The 21,311-nt window shown below is 43.7% G+C and overlaps 1 protein-coding gene across 1 annotated transcript in view; it reads right to left on the reverse strand.

The window, feature by feature from the left end:
• Nucleotides 1-5,730: 5,730 nt before the first annotated feature.
• The window catches only part of ANTXRL (ANTXR like), a 60,031-nt gene continuing 44,450 nt past the window's right edge, over nucleotides 5,731-21,311 (reverse strand). The window contains exon 18 of the mRNA XM_065671823.1: nucleotides 5,731-10,367. Coding sequence (XP_065527895.1) covers nucleotides 10,137-10,367 — 231 coding nt within the window. The 3' untranslated portion in view covers nucleotides 5,731-10,136. The remainder of the gene's footprint in view (nucleotides 10,368-21,311) is intronic.

A 21,311-nucleotide genomic window follows, 5' to 3' on the forward strand; every position in this document is an offset into this window, starting at 1 on the left:
AGCGCCACAGTGTCTCAGTTGCAGAACGTCATGAAGTATTCATTCATGCCTCAACAGACTACCTTGTGTCCCAGACTGTGGGTTATTTTCAGCACCAATTTTTGTCACAAAGGTGATAAATGGGGGCTGCACATTTCAGACATGGAATCATTGCCATCAGTTCATAGATATGCTCAGTTAAGTGCAAGAACAGAAGAGGACTGATGGACAGGGCTTGTTCGCCTGAAGAATTTTACTCAGTCCATCTTTGAGGGTTGATCGGTGTCTGTTTGACAGTGATATAACAATCAGGTCACAGCTCACCAGTGAGTGTGCCTGTATGAAGTGCAGCGTAGAAAACAGCACAGGCTTGTGCATACTGCTGCATTACCAGCTTGGCTCTGAAGAGGCTGCAAGAGGCAGGGACATGGCCAAGGAAGTAGCGGCTCTGAGGAGGGTGAAGGAAAGAGCCTGGGAAGGGAGGCTGACCATGAAGGAGCAGAGGTGGGACTCATTGTGGCACGGAACCTTAGTGGGAGCCTTTAGCCATCAGATCATTTTTAATTGCAGAGAGTTACAAGACGTATAATAATAGATGATGTTGGCTTAGGAGCCAATCATCTTCTCCAGTGCTGGGCAGTAGGGAAAGCATCACATTGCTGGAGAAGCTGTGTGATGTCTGGAGGATTGCTTTTGTTAGGTCAACATGTCTGGTTCTGGTCCTATTAGCTTTAGGGAACCTTAGTAGAGATTTGGGTAACACCTATATGAGCAGCAAAATGACTGCATTGCCTTCCAAGTCAATAGTATCTAGGAAACAAATGTCAACTCTTATCCCAGAGGATTTTACAATTTGTATTTCCAATTTCCATTTCCATAAAAAGTCAGTTCTCTCTTCTGATGTGAGTGTGCATGTATGTGTGACTCGATGAAGTAGTTCAATCACATAGATACACATCTGCATAAACTCCCTTCTAAGATTACAGGCACACAGCACATGGACAAAAGTAATCTGGTCTACCAGGGTGAGCACACATTCTCAGCAGGAACCTGCTCCCTGCTTAGTAACTGTGCAAATCCCAGCCGAGCATGTGGACCTCATGCTTGCAATGTCTGAGGCCAATGCTTTTCAGTGGTGAAGATGAGGAAGACCAGAGAGAATGGTAGTGATGTGGTCTACAAATTATACAGGCAGGAGTTTCTCCTTGGCAAAACAAACAGAAGGGCACCTGGACAGCATGTGCAGTCCGCATGTAGTAGAAAAGGCTGTTGCTGGATCTGCTGGTTTAAGCAGGGTTTCACAGCAAAATCAGCTTGAAATAAGTATTATTTTTTTTTCTAATCAGCTTGAAATAAGTATTATTTTTTTTTCTTTAAAGCAATGCCAGTTTCCCAGTCTGCTCTGCAGAATTCCAAGCAAGCTGCTCCGTTGTGGGAAATAGGCTATCAAGTCCTGCCCTTCAGCCAGGCCTGCCTCCCCAATCACCATGGCTGTCATACCCTGCTCTGCCATGGTGAGCCCTGCACTGCCCTTACCAGAGCATGGAGTGCTGTCAGGGGCTGCAGTCCAAATGGCCACTCTGGGTTGGTACCATGTGCCATAATGTCCCTGTGCCTGGTTGCAGTGGCATCCATTATGCAGGTGACAGCCCTGTCAAGGAACATCTGGCTGGCGTTGATTCAGGTCTCACAGCATCCATGCAGGAAAAGGTGTTATCAGCTCTCACTGGACAAACCCTACAACAACAGGCTCTGGGGCTGACACTTGCCCTTAGCCGGCTGTCTGAGCAGCAGCAGGCTTGCAGAGGCAAATGCTTCTCCACAGTTCATTCTCTGTGTGCAGCTCTTCAAGAGCTAGCTAGGAAAGGGGCTGCTGTGGCCAGATCCTGACAGAGACATCATTAACTTTGCTTCACTGCAAACACACTGACAAGTTATTTTCATATTTATTTCCTGCTGTTGAGCTGGGGCTGTTCCTGAACTACCAAAAATACCAGAATGCCAGACATGAGTCATGTGCACGGCCAGCACAAGGAGCCTCTCCTGCCTTTTCCCTCTGCCCCAGGGGGAGCTGCAAAGGTACCCAGAGAGGAAAGCCTGGCCAGGAGTGCTGAGCTGTATAGTTCATACAGCCAGAGCTGGTATCTGTCCTTGCAGCAAAGGAAGCTGAGGCATAACAAAGGGCAGAGAAACAGCCATAGCCTCATTTGCCTGCAGTAGCATCACAAGAGGGAAGGAAAGCCTTAATGCTGGCTGTGCCACCTCACAGAAACTCTGCAGAGTTGGTGAGCCCAGGGGTGCTCTGTCAACTCCTCAGTGCCCCTGTTAGCACCAGCAGCCTCCAGCTCAGGGCCCTGGCAAGCAGACAATTATCATCTATGCACCACTCAGGAAAATAACAGGATTCATGAAGGATGCAGAACATTCACCTTCCTGATCTCCCTTCCAGGAGACCATGGTAGAGCTGCTGCCTGGGACCACCTGGGAAGCATCCTTCCTGGTCTTCCAGGGGCAGTACTGGGTGCAGATGGTCTGGGTTAGAGGCAGACTTGCTCCTTTGCTCCTGCATGTAGATGGGAAGGAAATGAGCTATTTCCTATTTTGACCTGTGAGTCACTTCAGTGATGGAGACCATTAGTACTGGCAAAAATAGACATAGAGTTGGGAAACTCCAGAGCCTGCAGAGTTACAGTCTTTCCCTGCTTACTTTTTCCCCTAGAGAGGGACAAGCGCTGCAAGGCACTGGTGGTACCTGGCTGAAACTGTTAGCTTGGGAGGAGACAGACCCCACCAGGGTCTCTGTGACTATCCTGGGGGACAGGCTGTCACTTGTGGTGTCTCAGATATGGGCTGTGTGCATTCCTGGAGCAGGTGGCTCCTGGTGACACACAGTAGACCCAAATCTACCGTCATGATGACTATAGCTTGTAAAAGCTATTAACTACCTTCTGAAGGCTCCTGTCTGCTGAGGACATGTCAGGATTTCCCAGTTGGAACCAGGCTTGACAGTCTCACTGCTGCACTAGCATCCCCTTATCACCAAAGTACACAACAGACCTTACACAGGAGGACCAGAAATCCAGAAAACAATAGAAAAAACCCCTAAAGCTGACCAGGATTAACCCGTACCTCTAGGCATGTTCACTTTTAACTGAACTGTTATTAATGCACAAGGAAAGAGAGGCACAAAGCAGCCACAGTTGTGTTTTTGAAGAGGATGAGCTACCACATATGCTTGCCATATTTTTCCATTGGCTTTGGTTGTCCAAACATGCTTTTGATGATGAAGGGGTATCTTGGGACTCCTGTTTTCAGCTCAAAACATCTTCCTGTGTACCAAAAAAATAGAAACTAAAAAACATTTTAGAGCTTTTAGTATTTTAACCTGACAGTACGTAAGCCATGATCAATGAGGAAGGAGCAGCTTTATTCAGTAAGCTCCGTCAAACACATGCTTGTGTATTACATGTGGCTATGTGCTGACTGCTGTTTCCCTGTGCACTTTGGGAAGACTCATGCTTTAAATCCATATCCCTCTGCTGCCGCAGGGAAAAGTGTTTATCTCCAATATGAGGTGTTCTGGGTCACAGACCCTAAGACATTTCTGAAGGGCCCCTATTTCTATCATGAAGAAACAGACAGTCTGAACCCAAGAATCATGGCCCAGAGGCAGGATGCAGGAGGACACTGGCGTGGTGCTACATGGCAGTGACAGGCTGCCATGAAGAGAGCTTAGGACACTGAACTCTGTGGCAGACACAGATGGGGTTATCTGAGGACCCTTAATGAAGATTTACCCATGAACAACAATCCTGCACCTCTGAAAGCTTAAAAGGAAACATTTCTCAATCTATGTCACAAGCAAAACTACTCAGCAGGATGTTTCATTTCTGTCAGGGAATTCTTTCATCTCAATTTCATCATCTCACTGTTCTCCTGGGCTGCAGTCAAGCAGGAATCAAAGTGATACCTGGCTAGGAAACTTCATGTAGCCTCCCTTGCAGTAGAAAGTGGGTTCCTCAATGTGCAGGAGTGGGGGGAACTTTGAGGCAGAACCCGATGAAGCCTGACATGAGTACTAACCCAAAGGGCAAAGCACATTCAGAGAGTAAAGATCAGAGAACTTCCAGCACAGGCAACATGCTCTGCCTGTGGTTTCCTAAGGAATGGGAGGATAGGGGGAAAGGACATTTTTTCAGTTCCTGGCTCAGATTGCTGCAGCCAGTAATATTCTTGCTGCTGAGTTCCATGTAGCCAAATAGGGTATGCTGGTGTATGCTCACATGTAAATGCCACTCCTGAGACTGCGAAGTATGTTTGATGAAAGATGCTACATCAGCGCTGGAGGTTATTTATAGACAAATCCAAAACCAAAACCCTGGATCTGCACATTCCCAATCTCCGGGGAAGTTCAGGTCAAATCTGAACTTTGTTGTCTTAGGCACGCATAAACCTAACCAACCACATCTGCAGCCAGTGTCAGGTTTTGTCAATGCAGAGCAAAAATGCCCAGAGCCTTGGCTCCAGGACCGCTTTTGTTTATCTGATCTCCTTCGAGAGCCTGGCCCTGCTTTTTGCGTAAGAAGCAGATGGAGGAACAAAAAAGAGCGAAGGCCACAAAACCGTTTTGTGTGAGTATTGTCTTGCCAGTCTGGGGAGTAGAGTGAGAGAAAGGCAGGCTCTTTGTCTGAGCCCCTGACTCCACGAGGGAGGAGCACATCTCAAAGCAAAGGATTTTAGCTCCCATTAGCAGCACAGCCAGAGTTGGAGCTGCCAAGAAGGGAGGGCGATGCCTGCCTCAGCCACCACGCAGCTCCTACCTGCCTTCACGTGGCTACCACACCCCCAAAAATCAGTGCCTGCCATTTTTGGAGATGAGGCTCACACGGGTTCAGGGGACTGCATGTGTGCAAGGACCAGCCTCCTTTCCCATTGCGCGCAGGGCTGTGGCTGCCATGCTGGGCAGACTGAGTGCGGAGCACAGCTCAGCAGCTCTGCAGTAGCCTTGATTACCCATAATTGCAGCCTGCTGGGGTTGGAGATTTTTGTGGCCTACCGCTGTTGACCTTCTCGCCTGTCTTGTTTCCATGAGCCCGGCTCCCCACCAGCCCCAATCCTCAATGGGGCTCAAATTGATACAGAGGAAGCATTAAAAGCACGGAGGGAAGAGAAAACTAGTTTCAGAGATAGTGAGGGAGAAGGTGATCTTAAGATCCAGTCCTGCATCCTTCAGGCAAGACTTCTAAAACAGTAGTTGTGTTTGATACCTGTTTATTCCAGGTTCCATAGGTATAGGATTTGCCATAGTATTTCTCTTTGCTAAAGTCTTAAGCTCTAACATCTTGTCTCGGGTGGCTTCTACTTTGTTTCTATGCATTAGACAACTTTTCAAGACAGCAGCTGTAAGTTCAGACCCTGCCCCATGTGCCAACCAATGTTTGAGCACTGACTCCAGTAAAATTTACTCAGCGTTTCTACCCTGCTACCTGAGATCTGAAAGGGATTCCAACAAACAATGGCTTACCTTTGAATTAATTAGGCAAACATTGAAATTCTCAGGCTAGAAACTGGAAACTGAGACACAACATACCCTTGTCTCTAGTCAAATAATGAATGGGTAGCAACTTGAGGATAGGAATTCTGGCAGCCCAACCCTACTTTCTCCTCCTGACCATTAGATGGATGACCTGATCACAAACGAAGTACAGACAAAGCTTATCCCCTCGTAAAATGATCCTGCAATGGAATTCGTTGTAGTGTTTAACCAGTAAGCACTTTTATTGTTGATTTTGAATCCATTAAGACTACATTATGTTGGATTATAACACTTTGGCTACGTGTCCCACATTTGCATGCAGGCATTACATTTGCAAAGTTTTCTCAGAAAAATGGAGCAGGTGCATAAAATGCATAAAGATTATAGGATTATAATGTGGAAGCAGCATGTCAGTTACAGAACTTTGTACCACATATACCAGGAACTAACCCACACACCCATGTAAAACTTCTCTGTACCCCCAAATCCAACTGCTTCCTCTGTCCCTCACCTCCATGCCCCAGCTATCAGCCCACATCCCCACTGTTTCTGAAAACACTTACCTTCTTCTAAAAAAAGTTTAGTACAGTACATTTTTTTCCCTTAAAAACTAGAAAATTTTTCCTTCTCTACCCCCTCCCCCCAAAAAACCCATAAAATCTATCATAATCTACACATCTGCTCAAGCACTGTTATATGTTAGGAGTCTATTGCATTATTCAAAAGTATCAGATCAGTAACAAACTTCTAAACAAACCAGGATGACCCAAAAATTCCCCTTCCCTAAAAACTACAGAGAACTGACAATGCTATACTGCATTATCACACTTGCATGCATGTATGCTGAGCCACCTGTATTTATTCACCTTAAGCCCCTTTTAATAAATAACTGTCCAGCAGTAACATCCAGAAGTGTGCTGTCTCCTCCAAATTAAACTCTATATTTACAGAAGTAGGGCTGTTTTCTCAGTGAAATATGTTTTTCTAAAAAAAAAAAAAAAAAAAACCCCAAATGAAATAACAATAAAACCAACATACAAATAAAGAGAAAAAGCATATTACTGATCATGTTGTCTAAAGACCAACAGGAGTAAAAAGCATTAGGAGCACCAGGTGCACATGCATTTGAACTGGTACAGTTCAGGAAATATGTCATTCATTGTTATGCTCACTCATTCAGAGGAGGAGATGATTCTTTTCCTTTCTTCCCCCCACCCCCCGCCCCCTCCCTTTTACATTTAGGACCGTCTGCTCTGCACTCTACTCTCACAGATGGCAATACATGCACTGAGGTTGAAAGATGGCCATAAACATACTTTGATCAACGTGGTTCTATATAAGGTTTAAACACATGGGGTTTCCATCCCCCCTGCTTTGCACCTTGTGCCATGTCACATCTGTGTTGTTAGCCAAAGATCCTCCTAATCCACATTTTTCTCTTGGATTTGGGGAAGCATTAGATATCCATTTTTGCAAGTTTTGGATGATGCTATATGCTGGAAAATACAGGACAATCATCCCACATGAGAACATTTCTTAGCATTTACTATCATCAAAACTGACATACAAGCATACCATAACAAACCTTGAAATATCAAGCCAGTTGGAGGGATTTTGTCCATTTATTTTGAGCCAGGTCTCAGCTGATAGACAACAGTATTGCTGTATTGATTTCAGTTGGCTTATTCTGATTTGATTTGCCCCAAGTAAGTTTCAAGCGCAACAGTGAAGTAGCAACCGTTTTCTCCTACTGCATTGTTATAGGGTCTGAGATCACTGCAGATGGGCACATTTCTACACAACTAACAGGTCCTTTTGTAGCCAGTGTAGCACATTCACTGCCCCCCACCTTTGCAAAGGCAATTCAGTTCAAGTTCACTTTTCTTCTTCCCACTTTACTGGCAAACTAAACCTGTAGCACTCTTATTGCAGAAGCTGCAGCCAAAACATGAGTTACACACCAATGCTTGATTTTATATAGTGAAACTGCTGGAAACTCCATTTATGCTGAATCTAATTTTCAAATTGATGGTGCTTTATCATATACAGATCTCATCACCTGGAAGTGCAAACCACTCCTATTCTCGCTGCACTTGATAGGGATGCAGAAACTGTTAGTATCTGTTATCTCTGCAAGACTGGCTATACCAGCAAAGAATATTACTCCCTTCAACTGCAAAAAACAGGCATGTTGGATATGTTATTGTGAGAAGCCCTCCCTAAGCCAACACCTCCATTCTTACTGGAAGTAAGTCAAGTTCTACCATCATTAGCAAATACAAATCAGTACAAATCTGCAACAACTCTACTGACCACTCTCAAGATATCTACAGGTGCAAGACAATACAAAATCTGGCTTCCAGGCTTTTTCATTAGCTAAAGCTTCCTCCTGTGACTGTGTGTCACACTGGCTGCAAAAGGCCTTTCCATTCATAGCAGTGCTACTCTTCGAGCGATTTTTGTAAAGGAAGAAAAACCAAACAAAAACCAACGCAGCTCCCACACACAAACACAGACACACGCACACACATGCACACACACTTCTTTCTCCTCCAAACAGAAATCCATTCTTATGAACCAAATTATGCAGACCCTATTCAAGTGACTAAAAAGAATGAGGAAAAGGTTGAGTACCCCCCAGTTCTCCTTTCTGATTACAATGAAGTCACAGGTCAGCAAAGTACTGGGCATAAGGATGCTCCTCTCAACCTGCAGGACATTTTAATGCATGCAGAAATGCTTTGCTGGCTTAGACCTAAATTAGGAACAACTCCAAGGCCTGCAGGCACCTATGACTATGATGCCACTACCTGCACCAATATATATGAGGTAAGAGCATAACTCAAGAGCAGAGCAGTGCAAGAGGAGAAAGAGGCTCTGTGGTTCTTCTGAGTTTATCTTTGACAGCCTCAGCTGCATACACACGGCATGTCACAGTGATCAGCATAGACTGATGAGAGCTTGGTATGGTGTTCTGCAAGTGGGACTTCGGCTGGAAACAGTAAGCCTGATCTCTCTTTGTACCAGTGCAATTTTATATGCCCGTAACAACTGCATTAAGAGGCCTAAAATCTGGAGTAACTGCATGATACTGTTAGTGTTTTATCTTAGACTTATGTGCCAGTAACTACTGTGATGTGCTACACACCCCCACCTACACACAGATGGAGAGATAGGTATATGCTGTGTCATAATGCAACATAAACATTATTTCTACAACTATCCTAATAACACAGCCAGTGCCAAAGCAAACCAGCATAGGAATTTGCAGCCACCCTCTCCAATACAACAGCTAGTGGTGAAGAAAAAGCAAGCTCAGGAGTTATTTTGAGTCACTAGGGAATGATCTGGGCACAACCCATTCAGGTATTGCTCAGTGAACACTATTCATGGGCTGTCCCCACAATCCCGCGTCATAGATTCCCACCTCTGTGTGGGTGCTCCCATCACTTTCTGATGACACACAGAATGGAGGTCAGAGGTGAGCAGTCACACTGTTTGGGAAATACTCTAGCCAAACGATATATAAAACAGGGACAAAAGCTCATGCTGACACTTCACGCCATGCCTCTCGACCACAGGTAGACTGCAAGGTTACATTTAGTGGGATCTGGGCTGTCTAAAGAAAGAGCTACTTATAGAGGAATTCATGTTTTAATCACAGGAGGATCTAGTTCTGCTTTGTGGTAAGGTCAAAAGAAAACTTATCCAATTAAATAGTACTGGATCCCTTAATGCTGCTGATAAAAAGAATACATGCTATTTGCACATTACAGCATTCATGCTCAAATTGCATGAATGTTTGCTCCATTTTACAACTTGTTTTCTGTAAATAAAAATTAAACACCTGGCCAAAATGTTTGGTTTTTTTTTTTCAAAATTCCTCTGAACTTTGGACAAATCTGAACCCTGGCCATCAGTGGCTATCCTATGCAACCAAGTCTAAATATATGCATAGATGGCAGGTTCAAATCCAATTTTCTCAGCAGAAAAAGATATTCCTCTTCCATGCTAGATTACTGTTGCTTGATTATTGGCACATAGTCTCATTTTACCTCATTGTTGTTATAGCCTTCTTATAAACTTCCATGGAAATTCCACCTGCAGAACCAAAGGCAGCAAGTTATCTTTGCAATTATTGTTCCATATTATCATTTGGATGCAGTACTGTTGGGGAAAAGAAAGCAAATTTCTCAATGAACTATGTTTAACCAACTTGCAGGTGGCAGCTATCAAAACAGCTGATGTACATGTACCGGCTAAAGTCATTAATGAATGATTTGACATACCAAGCCAGACAAATGTCGTATGTAAATAGATCTTCAACTGTATACATATAAAGCTGCTACTGTATCTAGATGATTCACTTTGGTTTGTTTCTATATCCCATAGCTCTGAATCTATCCACTGAATGTTTACTCAGCACGTGTGGTATAAATATATTCATACACTAAAATTGACACTTGGCAATTTTTCCTCTTTTTTTTTTTTTTTTTGATTTTTTCTTCTTTTTTTGCTGACCAGCAACAAATTCTGATATCTTTAACTGTAAACCGATACTCAATAAATATGCTGTGTTCAGCAAAGAGACATGTTTTGTCGATCAGGGTTTTGCTGTACTCTAAGCCATGGGCTGTGGTGGTGGGCGTGAAGGAGGAGGTCCAGGAGGCACTCGGGATGGGGGTGGTCCAGGAGGTGGCTGCCTGGAAGGAGGCTGCAGAGACACAGGAGGAGAATGATTCCTTGGAGCGTTGTTGAGAGGAACCTCCTCACGCCGTGGCAGCTTCGGCGGTGGGCTGTAAGGGGCAGAGGTTCCATCCGATTTCACTCGAGTGAAGTTCATGCATCTTCCCTGGAGGTAGAGAAAAATTCATTATTCATAAAATGCAGGTGTTTTGACTCAGCAGAAGCTAGCCAAACGGACTACAAGCAGAGGGTCCAGGCTGAACATAGAGATCTTCCTCCAGTATCATTCCCTGGGTCCTAAACATGACATTCAGACCATACTATAATAAAGATCAGCACTAGACACTAATGTTTCCAGGAACTGCGGTGGAACTGTGTAGGACAACTGTCATACCTGCCTTGGTGAGATCTCTGACTAGCAAAGCTGTACTTGACAATAACCTCATAGTAGACACAGGATTATACCAGAGGAAGAACCTTAGCAAAGACACCATCTACAGCTTTCCTTTTCACAGTGATGCTAGCCTAGCTGCTGTCCATGCTTTGAACAGTGCACTGAGACAGTACATCTGTCTTCTGTGCTCCAGTGTAGATTTGTCTTCCCTCACCAAAACCAACAAGGTGTGGGACTTACACAGACAGTTTTCCAACAAGTGTGTTTTCAGAACATACGTGGAATGCAGGCAGGAATAACCTGATGGGAGAACTGTGGATGGAGATTTTAAAACAGGAGTAGCTTGGGTTTGAAAAAAACACCAGGTACTGGGAATGTTCTAGTCAATTAGCAGGTAAATGCAAACATGTCAGGGTTTCCTTTAGGCAAAGGAAAGATTTTTATAGGTTACAACTAACCAAGTTCCAGCCAGGAAGAAAGACAGACCCAAAAGCGAGACCTGGACAGGCTGGAGAGTTGGGCGGGGAGAAACTTGATGAAATTTAACAAGGGCAAGTGTAGAGTCTTGCATCTGGGGAAGAACAACCCCATGTACCAGTACAGGTTGGGGGTTGACCTGCTGGAAAGTAGTGAACGGGAAAGGGACCTGGGGGTCCTGGTGGATAGGAGGATGACCATGAGCCAGCAATGTGCTCTTGTGGCCAAGAAGGCAAATGGCATCTTGGGGTGCATTAGAAAGGGTATGGTTAGTAGGTCAAGAGAGGTTCTCCTCCCCCTCTACTCAGCCTTGGTGAGGCCGCATCTGGAATATTGCGTCCAGTTCTGGGCCCCTCTGTTCAAGAAGGACAGGGAATTGCTTGAAGGAGTCCAGCGCAGAGCCACAAAGATGATTAAGGGAGTGGAACATCTCCCTTATGAGGAGAGGCTGAGGGAGCTGGGTCTCTTTAGCTTGGAGAAGAGGAGACTGAGGGGTGACCTCATCAGTGTTTATAAATATGTAAAGGGTAGGTGTCAGGATGATGGAGCTAGGCTTTTTTCAGTGATATCCAGTGATAGGACAAGGGGCAATGGGTGTAAACTGGAGCATAGGAAGTTCCACGTTAACATCAGGAAGAACTTCTTTACTGTAAGAGTGACAGAGCACTGGAACAGGTTGCCCAGGGGGGTTGTGGAGTCTCCTACACTGGAGATATTCAAGGCCCGCCTGGACAAGTTCCTGTGTGATGTACTGTAGGTTACCCTGCTCTTGCAGGGGGGTTGGACTAGATGATCTTTTGAGGTCCCTTCCAACCCTTGGGATTCTGTGATTCTGTGAAAAGACCACCTAAGCTTTTCCCGTGGGGAGCAGCCAAAGGCTCCCAGGCACTTCAAAACTTACATGGCAACCTCAGACACCAAGATCTCTACTGTCTGCTCTACTTACTCATCCCCATGACCCCTGACTTTTGTTACAAACTGCCCCACTATTTTTGTGGAGGATGCATAAAATTCTGCAGACACAACCTTGTGTGAGGAAATGCAACACTTGGCACCACTGTCTCCACCTCCTCACCTATGGAGGTGGGAGGAGATGCTTGTGCAAGAACCCAGCTGTCACAAGCTTGGCAGAAGCCTGAACCTTGAAGTCAAAAGGCCTCTCATTTCATGTACAAAGACTGAAGATGAAAATTGCCTGAAATGAAGGAGTGACACAGCCAAAACCCCATTTACAGGAGCTGGGATGTGGTTTCCAAATAAGAGCTGTGGCCTGGAAAGTACCCATCCCATCAGTGATGAGCTCCATCTGCTAGCACCTTCTCCTTTGCGCAGCAAGCCCGTTTTGCTCTGTGTAGCAATCATCTTAATGATGACAACCTCTACAGCTTAGCATACAGGGGAATGTTACCTCTTTCTTTCTTTTCAAGACAAACACTAACTGGGGGAAAAGGAGAAAGACTGTTTGGTTTGTTAAGAAAATATCTGTCCCAGAAGGCATCTGTCCTCCGTTGTTTTGAAAGACCTGCAGAACCATGATGCAATGACACCAGAGGTTTAGGCTGCACACTGGAATAAACAAATCAAATTCAGCTCAAGGTTATGCCAACATCTCCCAAGCAAAATTCAGGAGAAAGACTCCAGATTTAGAAGAGCTTATCTAAGAGCTAAGCAGCTGTAGATCATGATCCCCACAGCTACCAATGGCTGTGATAACGGGGGAGTACATCAGCGACAGATGGCTGATAAATCAGTGCTGCCTGGCATGACAAAACTCTGAAAATGCTTAGGGAATGGGATGAGTTTCTGTGGCAACCCCACAAATCGCAGTTTCCCCTGGAATCCAGGCATAGCCATCACAGGCGAGCCATAACTGTTTTGTTAAGTGACTTGTTCATGAAAACTATTTCTTTAAAAAGAAGGGGATTGCTTAAGTCTGTGGCTTCTCTGAAGAAAGCCAAGTAGTGTATCAGGAGAAGCTTAAATAAGCTTCAGAGAGCTCAGAAAATGATTCAACAAATGTACTAATCTCCAAAGGGTACCACTGTCCCACTTACTTGGATCAGATGGCTCAGGGCTGCAAAAGCTCAGCTGCAGCCAAGAGTTGTTTAAATGGGCATCTTGTTGCCTGTATGTGAGACCTACTCAGTAGTTCTCCATCCTAGCTTTCACCATCACAATTCACCACTGCACTTAAACAACAGTATCAATAAGTAGGATAAAATCCTCTTTCTAAAAATCCAGGCTTGTTACAGCACATTTTAATTATGAACCAGGTGCAAGACAATACTATACTGGGGCCAGAGCCTTGCATGGAAGCAAAAGGCAAAAAGTCAAGGTCTTGGTCATTTCTGTAACAAAGATAAACCATTGGATCAATAAAACCAAGTCAGTACTTTACTCCATCAAAGAACTTCAGTCCTCACCAGCACTGGAGTGAGCAGCCACCCTTGTTAGCTATTTGTCTTCTGCTGTGCTCCATTGTATTTAGAGCACACTTGTAAATTCAGCAGTGTTTACTGCCATGCAATGAATGCCACAGATATATTAAACAGCTGTACTTCAAATATATTTAGAAATACTAAGGCTGAGTTTTCTTAAACTTATTAATTTAGAACAGCTAAATAATCACCCAGAAGGAAAAAAGAGGAAGTCAGAGGTATTCAGATTAAATGCACCCTATGGGGAGAGAAAAAACTAAGGACAATCTCGCTCATAGTAAAAGCAAAGCTACAAACCTAACACTAGTGCTTTTGCTTACAAGCCTTTCTTGCCTCTCTGTTGTGTCTCTTTCCCAAACATCAATTCCAAATATATTCATAGTCTATAATCAAAGGGGATCCCATAAATCTGTTTGCATTACTTTCACTTCAGTTAAAGTGATAGGCGACGTCAAACTGCTGCCAGTTTCTGCCACACTCACTGATTTGTCAGACAGATGGGTAATTTAAAGGCCATGCGCCGCATTGTGTCATGAAAAATACGGTTGGGTTGGGAGAGTCTGACAGATAGAGGCTTGGATGATCGATGTATGTATTGTGACACTTCCTCACAAAAGATTATTGGCGTTAGCCTACAATCTCATATATCAAAGACTTCTGGTGAATACTGGAGGAAATCCTCCTGAGTACTTCAAGCAGCCATTGATAAAATGAGGCCAAGTCCTTAGCCAGTGTAAGTATTAACAGACAAAAGAGAAAGGGAGGAACAATTGGTAATAGATTGTAAATTGCAGTTTGGATTTATCAAGCATATTTCGTCACAGGATTTCTAGGTTGAAGAATTAAGTCCTCCGCTCATCACACTTCCCCAATAACACAGGTATTCTACCTAACACACACATCCCTCTGGGGTTACTTTATAAAAAAACCCAACATGATGTTCCACAAAGAAATATGCTAACCACAGGATTTTTAATATACTGTGTTTGAAAGGACTAAGCAATTTCCTCTCAAAGGCATAAAAAGGCTTTTAAACCACAGAGAACATGGACAGAAATCAGGCACGCTCACCTATGCTCTCCTTGCACAGGAGATTAACAGGGATTAAGAGCCACCTCCACTTTAATAGTGGTAATAGCAGGTATTTTTTCCAGAAGAATGGTATACACTAAGTGTTTTAGGGAAGGTGTCAGAGTTGCAAGGTGTGTTAATACCAGGATGATCTCAGGCACAACAGCTGTCAGTAGCTGCTGTATTGTTTTCTAGGAAGCAGATGATCTGTGTAAATCCAGTTTTGTCTGGTTTCAACCCTGCTCCCAGTACAGCATCCATCAGCTGGTGCGACCCGCACCGCGTACTGTCATTCACACACTAACTGAAGGTCAGCATTGTGCCATATGGAGTTACGCCCTTACTTCAGCTCACATCTGCACAGTATTCCTAATGCACAATTATTTTGCCTCCCCATATGTCCATCTACTTGTTAGGCTCTTGCTATGCTGCTTGCCAAATTGGCTTTCAAAAAGTACAAATACTGAAGGAGCAGGATCTGCTCTTGTCACGACTCCAGCTTTTATCCCAGTATAACAATCACATGTGCAATTCATGCCATTTGTACTTCTAGGCAATGCCTCCTCGACCACCTAGAATGTGTTTTTGTGTGTGGTTTAAGTGGGGGGGAAGGAAGGGAGGAATCTCTTGAAAGCCACCGCATCGTGTTTCTGGGCTACTTTCATCATAATTCTCAGTACATCATCCCCCAGTACTAGTACCCCCAAATTTTTTGCTACTACTCAGCATGTTTTCAATGGAAAGGAACTACTGTTAAAAGAATCCAGGCAATTCAAAGAGCGCCCTGGGAAAGTCTCTTCATCATGATATTAAGAGCACTTCAGCAAAAAAGAACTTAAAAAATTACCCCATCCACCAGTAGCTGTCCCTTTTCTCTATTCAATTTAACACACGAGTGTTCATTCAACAAAAAACAAATCCAATTTGGTTTTGCACACAAAAGTATATCTGTTTCTTATTTTTAGCTGCATTAGCTGACCTAATAAAAGATATCATTCCTTTACAAATGATTTTTGCTTGTTACAAATTTTGCTTGAGTTTTCATTCACTCCTGGTTTTATTTATAGGGTCTCAGTACTGTAATTCTGAATAGCAGAGGGAGGTATCTGACTGAGGAGTTGGATTCTCTTAAATGTCAAGTGAAATTTCTTTGTCTTTGACTTTGCAAGAATATGATACATAGCTTTACATTTTAGAATGGATTAAATAAAATCATTCCTTTGAAGTTTGAGATTAGCAATCCAAAACACCAGGCCACCAAATTAAAAAAATTAAGTAGCTCCCCGTCAGAAGTATTACATCTAGGGTATTGGAACATGAAATGAACATAATTTCCTTGGGCTCAAATAAGTAGTCACCTTTGCCCCAATTTTGTTTATGGATGTCACTCAGATGACGCTGCCAGCTTGCAGTGGATGTGGTTCATCAGCATGTAGCTTTACTTCCTAAATATCTATCAACAGTGCAGTGAAAAAGCGGAGCTCTAAAACTCAAAAGAATACATCCAGGTTTTTACTCTTGTGGTTGCAAAAATCACAAGAGTGAGCACCTACAAAAAGTCAGAATCACTTTAGCTAAGTGAAGGTTTTGATCCACACACCCAGAAACCAATGGGATAAATACCTTTAAGATCAGTGACTTTTGCAAAAATTTAACCTTGGAAAAATTAGAGGACAGGGTAATCTCGGTCCTCTAACAAAGAACGGAAGTATTGTAGGAGAAACACCTACAGTGAGTATCCTAAACCAGCAACATTATGGGGAAACTTGTTTAGCAAAGGTATTTATGAATGGCATAGATTGTGGATACATTAATTTTACAGAGAAAAAGCGGAATTGAGGTGGTACAGAGTTTCCACTATTCGAGTTCCCTGGGCAAGTGTCAGGATTAGCAGCTGGCTCCTCATGAACCAGTATCTATGTGCATCAGCCTTTGCCAAAAGCTTCCTCACACTGCCCTTCTTCATGCTGACTGTGCACTGAACATGTCACGGCTCATTAAAACCTTCATGGATTTCCTGGGAATTGCACTGATTACCCTGCAGCATACAGGCTAGAAATTAGTAAGCTGCTGAAACAGTTTGTCACATAAAACCTAAAACTGCCTGGTTTATAGGCATGTTCAAGTAACTTACCAACTCCTACTCTTGCATTTGGGACTCAGATACTGGGTTTGTGTTGAAAAAGAAAGTACTGGAAACATCAGAGATTCCCATATCAGCAGTTTAGAGGCTGATCATGATTTTGAGTCAATAAATATATAATCTATAATTAATTTATAGTTATATTGATCACATTAACTTGAGTCATCACTGTTAATTATGTGGTTATTGCATTATTCATTATAAATGAATTTATTAGGTTGTAATTAATTTTTATATGTAGCCATTTAAAGTTATTAGGTCTCAAATCAAAACATTAAATATCATCAATATAAAAGATTTGCTTGCATGGGAATCTGACTCTTCAAGTATCTGCCAGTTTAATAATCCTTTCCTGTCAATAACAATTTTCTGGGGATCTATTTGGCAGCTCAGCACTGACGCCTGAAAAGATGATAACCTGAAACTATGATGAGGTAAGGAAAAATGGGGTTGGCTGAAGTGCGGAGGATTTCAAAAGTAAGGTCCAGTAAAGTGGCAGTGTCCCAACAATGAGAATATAATTATTATTTTTAGTGCTGCTTTTAAAAAGGAGAATTAGTTCAGCCTGTTCTTTATCCAGTGGCCTCCAAGTAAACTCGTATTAGTTCTGCTCACTCCATCTGTGACGGAGTTATTGGAGGGGAAGGAAATCACTGCATTGTGGATTGTGAATCACTCATATGGTAATAGCCAGGACCCTATAATGACCTTAGGTACATCAGATAAAAAAATTACAAAATGATGAATACAAATGCACATGGATGACCCAAGCAGCAGCAGCAAACTGTCTACTGTGCAGCATGAGTGAGGTGATGCTGCAAGAGGTGTAACCTACTGAGCTCACTCAGTGTGCTTCACACTGCAAAGGAATTAAATTGAGCTTTAAGATGTGGGAGGTAACACAGCTTTAAACAGGACACATGCCCTGAACCAGGAAGGAGTACTGATATTTAAGAGGAGCTGAGACACATGCAGATCCTTCACACAGTCCACAAAGACACTCTTATTAGCAAATTTTATGCCTTTTCTCTTACATTTTAGCAACCAACTAAACCCACCTACAACCCAGTCACTGGCTCACTGGTGCAGCACAGGGAGACACAGCACAGAAGGCTCATCCCTGCTTCAGAAACCATGAGGCCCAAGACACAAATGAGATGATAGCATGGTCCCTGCATACAGGCTGGGAACAGATCACAGGCTGACAGCTAAGCAGTGGTTTGAGTTAAAATCTGTTGGCTTAGCCAAGGTATGGCCCATGCTGCTGCCCAGAAAGGTGAGGGATGAGATGCCTGAGACCCTCTCACAAAGGCAAAGGGGGACCAGCTTTGCTTTGTAAAGGGGCTGGGAGAAGAAATACTTCAGAAGCCCGTATGCCCACAGACATCTTGGCTATGGGAGCAAATACCTGAGAAAGGATTTATGGAGTGGGGAAGGAAGGAGAGAGCACAGGAGTTCTTTTTACACCAAGTGTGTGATAAAGCTGTCCTCCAGGGACTGAAGGAGCAAGGCTGCCAGGGCAAACTTAATCAAAGGCCCATGGCATGCACCACACATAAAAGCAGCAATAAAAGTCATCTTTTGGTTCACTTGCTGGCTAAGGGAAAAGTCAACAACAATCAAAAATCTTTCAGGTAAAAGAAATATGTCAAAATAAGTTTCACTTGGGCTTGAAACATATGTTATTCAATTCAAAACATCTTTTCTTTGAGTTTTGGACAGAAAAGGTGTTTAAAAACAAATATTGAAAACATCGAGTTTTTTTTAAGGGTATTATTTCCACTTCAGCTAATTCCACTAACATGCAAAAATATTTACAGACTATCTAAAAAAGCAGTTTTTAGTCAAAACAAAGAGAGTCATGTGGAAAATAGTGTCCAAATTTACTAGGGAATTAAGACAGGAACTGTTTTACAGTAAGATTAATAGCTGCAGTATTCGAGACTACTGTAGCTTCTTTAATCAGGATACAGATAGTTGAATACAATCCAGTACTGATAGGTTCTCAAGACACACACATCAACAGACACTACTTCCCAGTTCACAGTCCCAGCTGTGCATGGCACTGCTTGAAACTAGGAACGAGTCCTCTGGGAGCAGTCTATTCAGTTTGAAAACTAGTGCAGGAAGACACTGAAGAGGAGTGGACTACTTCCAATTTACCCTTGGAGAAACAAGCCAACAATGAGGAATGTGAGAGCAGTAGCTCAGCCAGGGTAACTGGCCTTTTAAGCTAGGACCACGACTTTTCACCAAAATAAACTTTGTGCTGAACACATCCCCACCATCCAGCTCTCACATACCTGATACCACTTTTCCACCTTAGGCACACAAGGCAAGTGACATGGACATATGGAGAACCCATCCCAGTATTGAAGACAGGTCTATTCAAATAATTTGCATCACTCCATTCAGCAGGAGCTGCATATTGTTTCCAGCCCTGTCTTAGCAGGAAAATGCAGCAATTTGCTACAGACACCTCCTGAAAGAATGGCCAGAGTCACAAGATAACTTGCAGGAATGCACAAAACATCACATGTCTTGGACATTGCTGAGGTTGTGGCTGAAGTAACGCACAGTGCAGATCCATACCAAAGCCTGTTGATTCTGAGCTCTAAAAAACTGAAGTGGCAAAGGGAACAGAAAAGGATAACACTGGACATCAAAGTTAAGGTCTATCAGGCGTACTTTATATTCAATTACCAATCTTACAGTACAGTCATGCCAAGACCAAGTCCCACCCAAGTCTGAGAGGAATGTCTTAACCTAAGTCTGCACTCAAAACACATGATTTACTGCCTTCCTCTTTCAGCTTTTATGGATGAGGCTTCCAGAGTGGAGGAAGTGAGGAGTGCCACTGTCAGGTCATGTCATCTACCCAAGGTTATGCAGAAGCTTTGGGTCAAAAATCCCAATATTTACAAGTTCAAGACTTGTGACTCACAACCCTTGTTTTAACCACAGCACCACACACTTCCACACTTGAACGCTGACCAGACTAGAGTGTGGTTCAAAAGCAAAAACAATGGTGGTTGGTTTGAAAAAGATTTTTCTCTTTCCTTTGGTGTTTTCAGGGAAAAGATCACCTAGAATGGGGATGGCTTTGGAGCATAGCAACAACAACAACAAACATTTAGTGGGTGCAACAGGCTCAGCCTTGAGGAATTGGAAGTCTCATGGGAAAGTGTACTAGGCGGTAAAGGGGCTCAAGATAGTTGGTTAGCATTCAAGGACCGCTTCTTCCAAGCTCAGGATCGGAGCATCCCAATGAGTAGGAAGTCAAGTAAGGGATCTAGGAGACTGGCGTGGTTAAACAAGGAGCTGCTGGGCAAACTCAAGTGGAAAAGGAGAATCTATGGATTATGTAAGGAGGGGCTGGCCGCTTGGAAGGAATATAGGACAGTTGTTAGAGGATGTAGGGAGGCAATTAGGACAGCTAAGGTCTCCTTGGAACTCAATCTTGCTAGTCGGGTTAAAGACAATAGAAAGGGCTTCTTCAAATACATAGCAAATAAAACTAACACAAGAGGCAATATAGGCCCACTGCTGAACGAAGTGGGTACCCTGGAGACAGAGGATATAAAGAAGGCAGAGGTGCTGAATGCCTTCTTTGCCTCTGTCTTTACTCCTGCAGACTCTCGCCGAGGGCCCCGGATTTCTATAGCCCCAGAAGGAGTCAGGACAAAGGAGGAGTTTGCTTTGGTAGATGAGGATTGGGTTAGGGATCAGCTATGCAAACTGGACATCTGTAAATCGATGGGTCCGGATGGAATGCACCCACGGGTGCTGAGGGAGCTGGCGGAGGTCATTGCTAGGCCACTCTCCATCATCTTTGGTAAGTCGTGGGAAACGGGCGAGGTGCCTGAGGATTGGCGGATGGCAAAGGTCACACCAATCTATAAGAAGGGCAAGAAGGAGGACCCGGGTAATTATAGACCGGTCAGCCTTACCTCCATCCCTGGAAAGATGATGGAACAACTTATTCTTGACTCCATCACTAGGCATATCAAGGATGAGGGGGTCATTAAGAACAGCCAACATGGTTTTATGAGGGGGAACTCATGTATGACCAACCTTATAGCCTTCTATGAGGAAGTGACTAGGTGGAGGGATGATGGTAGAGCGGTAGATGTAGTTTTTCTTGATTTCAGTAAGGCATTTGATACTGTCTCCCACAGCATCCTCATAGATAAGCTAAAGAAGTGTGGGCTTGACGATCAAGTAGTGAGGTGGATCGAGAACTGGTTGAAAGGAAGAAGGCAGAGAGTTGTGGCCAATGGCGCAGAATCTAGCTGGAGGTCTGTGACTAGTGGAGTTCTTCAGGGGTTGGTGCTGGGACCGGTGCTGTTTAATATTTTCATCAATGACCTGGATGAGGGAACTGAGTGCACCCTCAGCAAGTTCGCTGATGACACAAAACTGGGAGGAGTGGCTGACACACCAGAGGACTGTGCTGCCATTCAGCGAGACCTGGACAGGCTGGAGAGTTGGGCGGGGAGAAACTTGATGAAATTTAACAAGGGCAAGTGTAGAGTCTTGCATCTGGGGAAGAACAACCCCATGTACCAGTACAGGTTGGGGGTTGAC

Source organism: Lathamus discolor, chromosome 3 (assembly GCF_037157495.1).
Source record: "Lathamus discolor isolate bLatDis1 chromosome 3, bLatDis1.hap1, whole genome shotgun sequence".
NCBI lineage: Eukaryota > Metazoa > Chordata > Aves > Psittaciformes > Psittacidae > Lathamus > Lathamus discolor.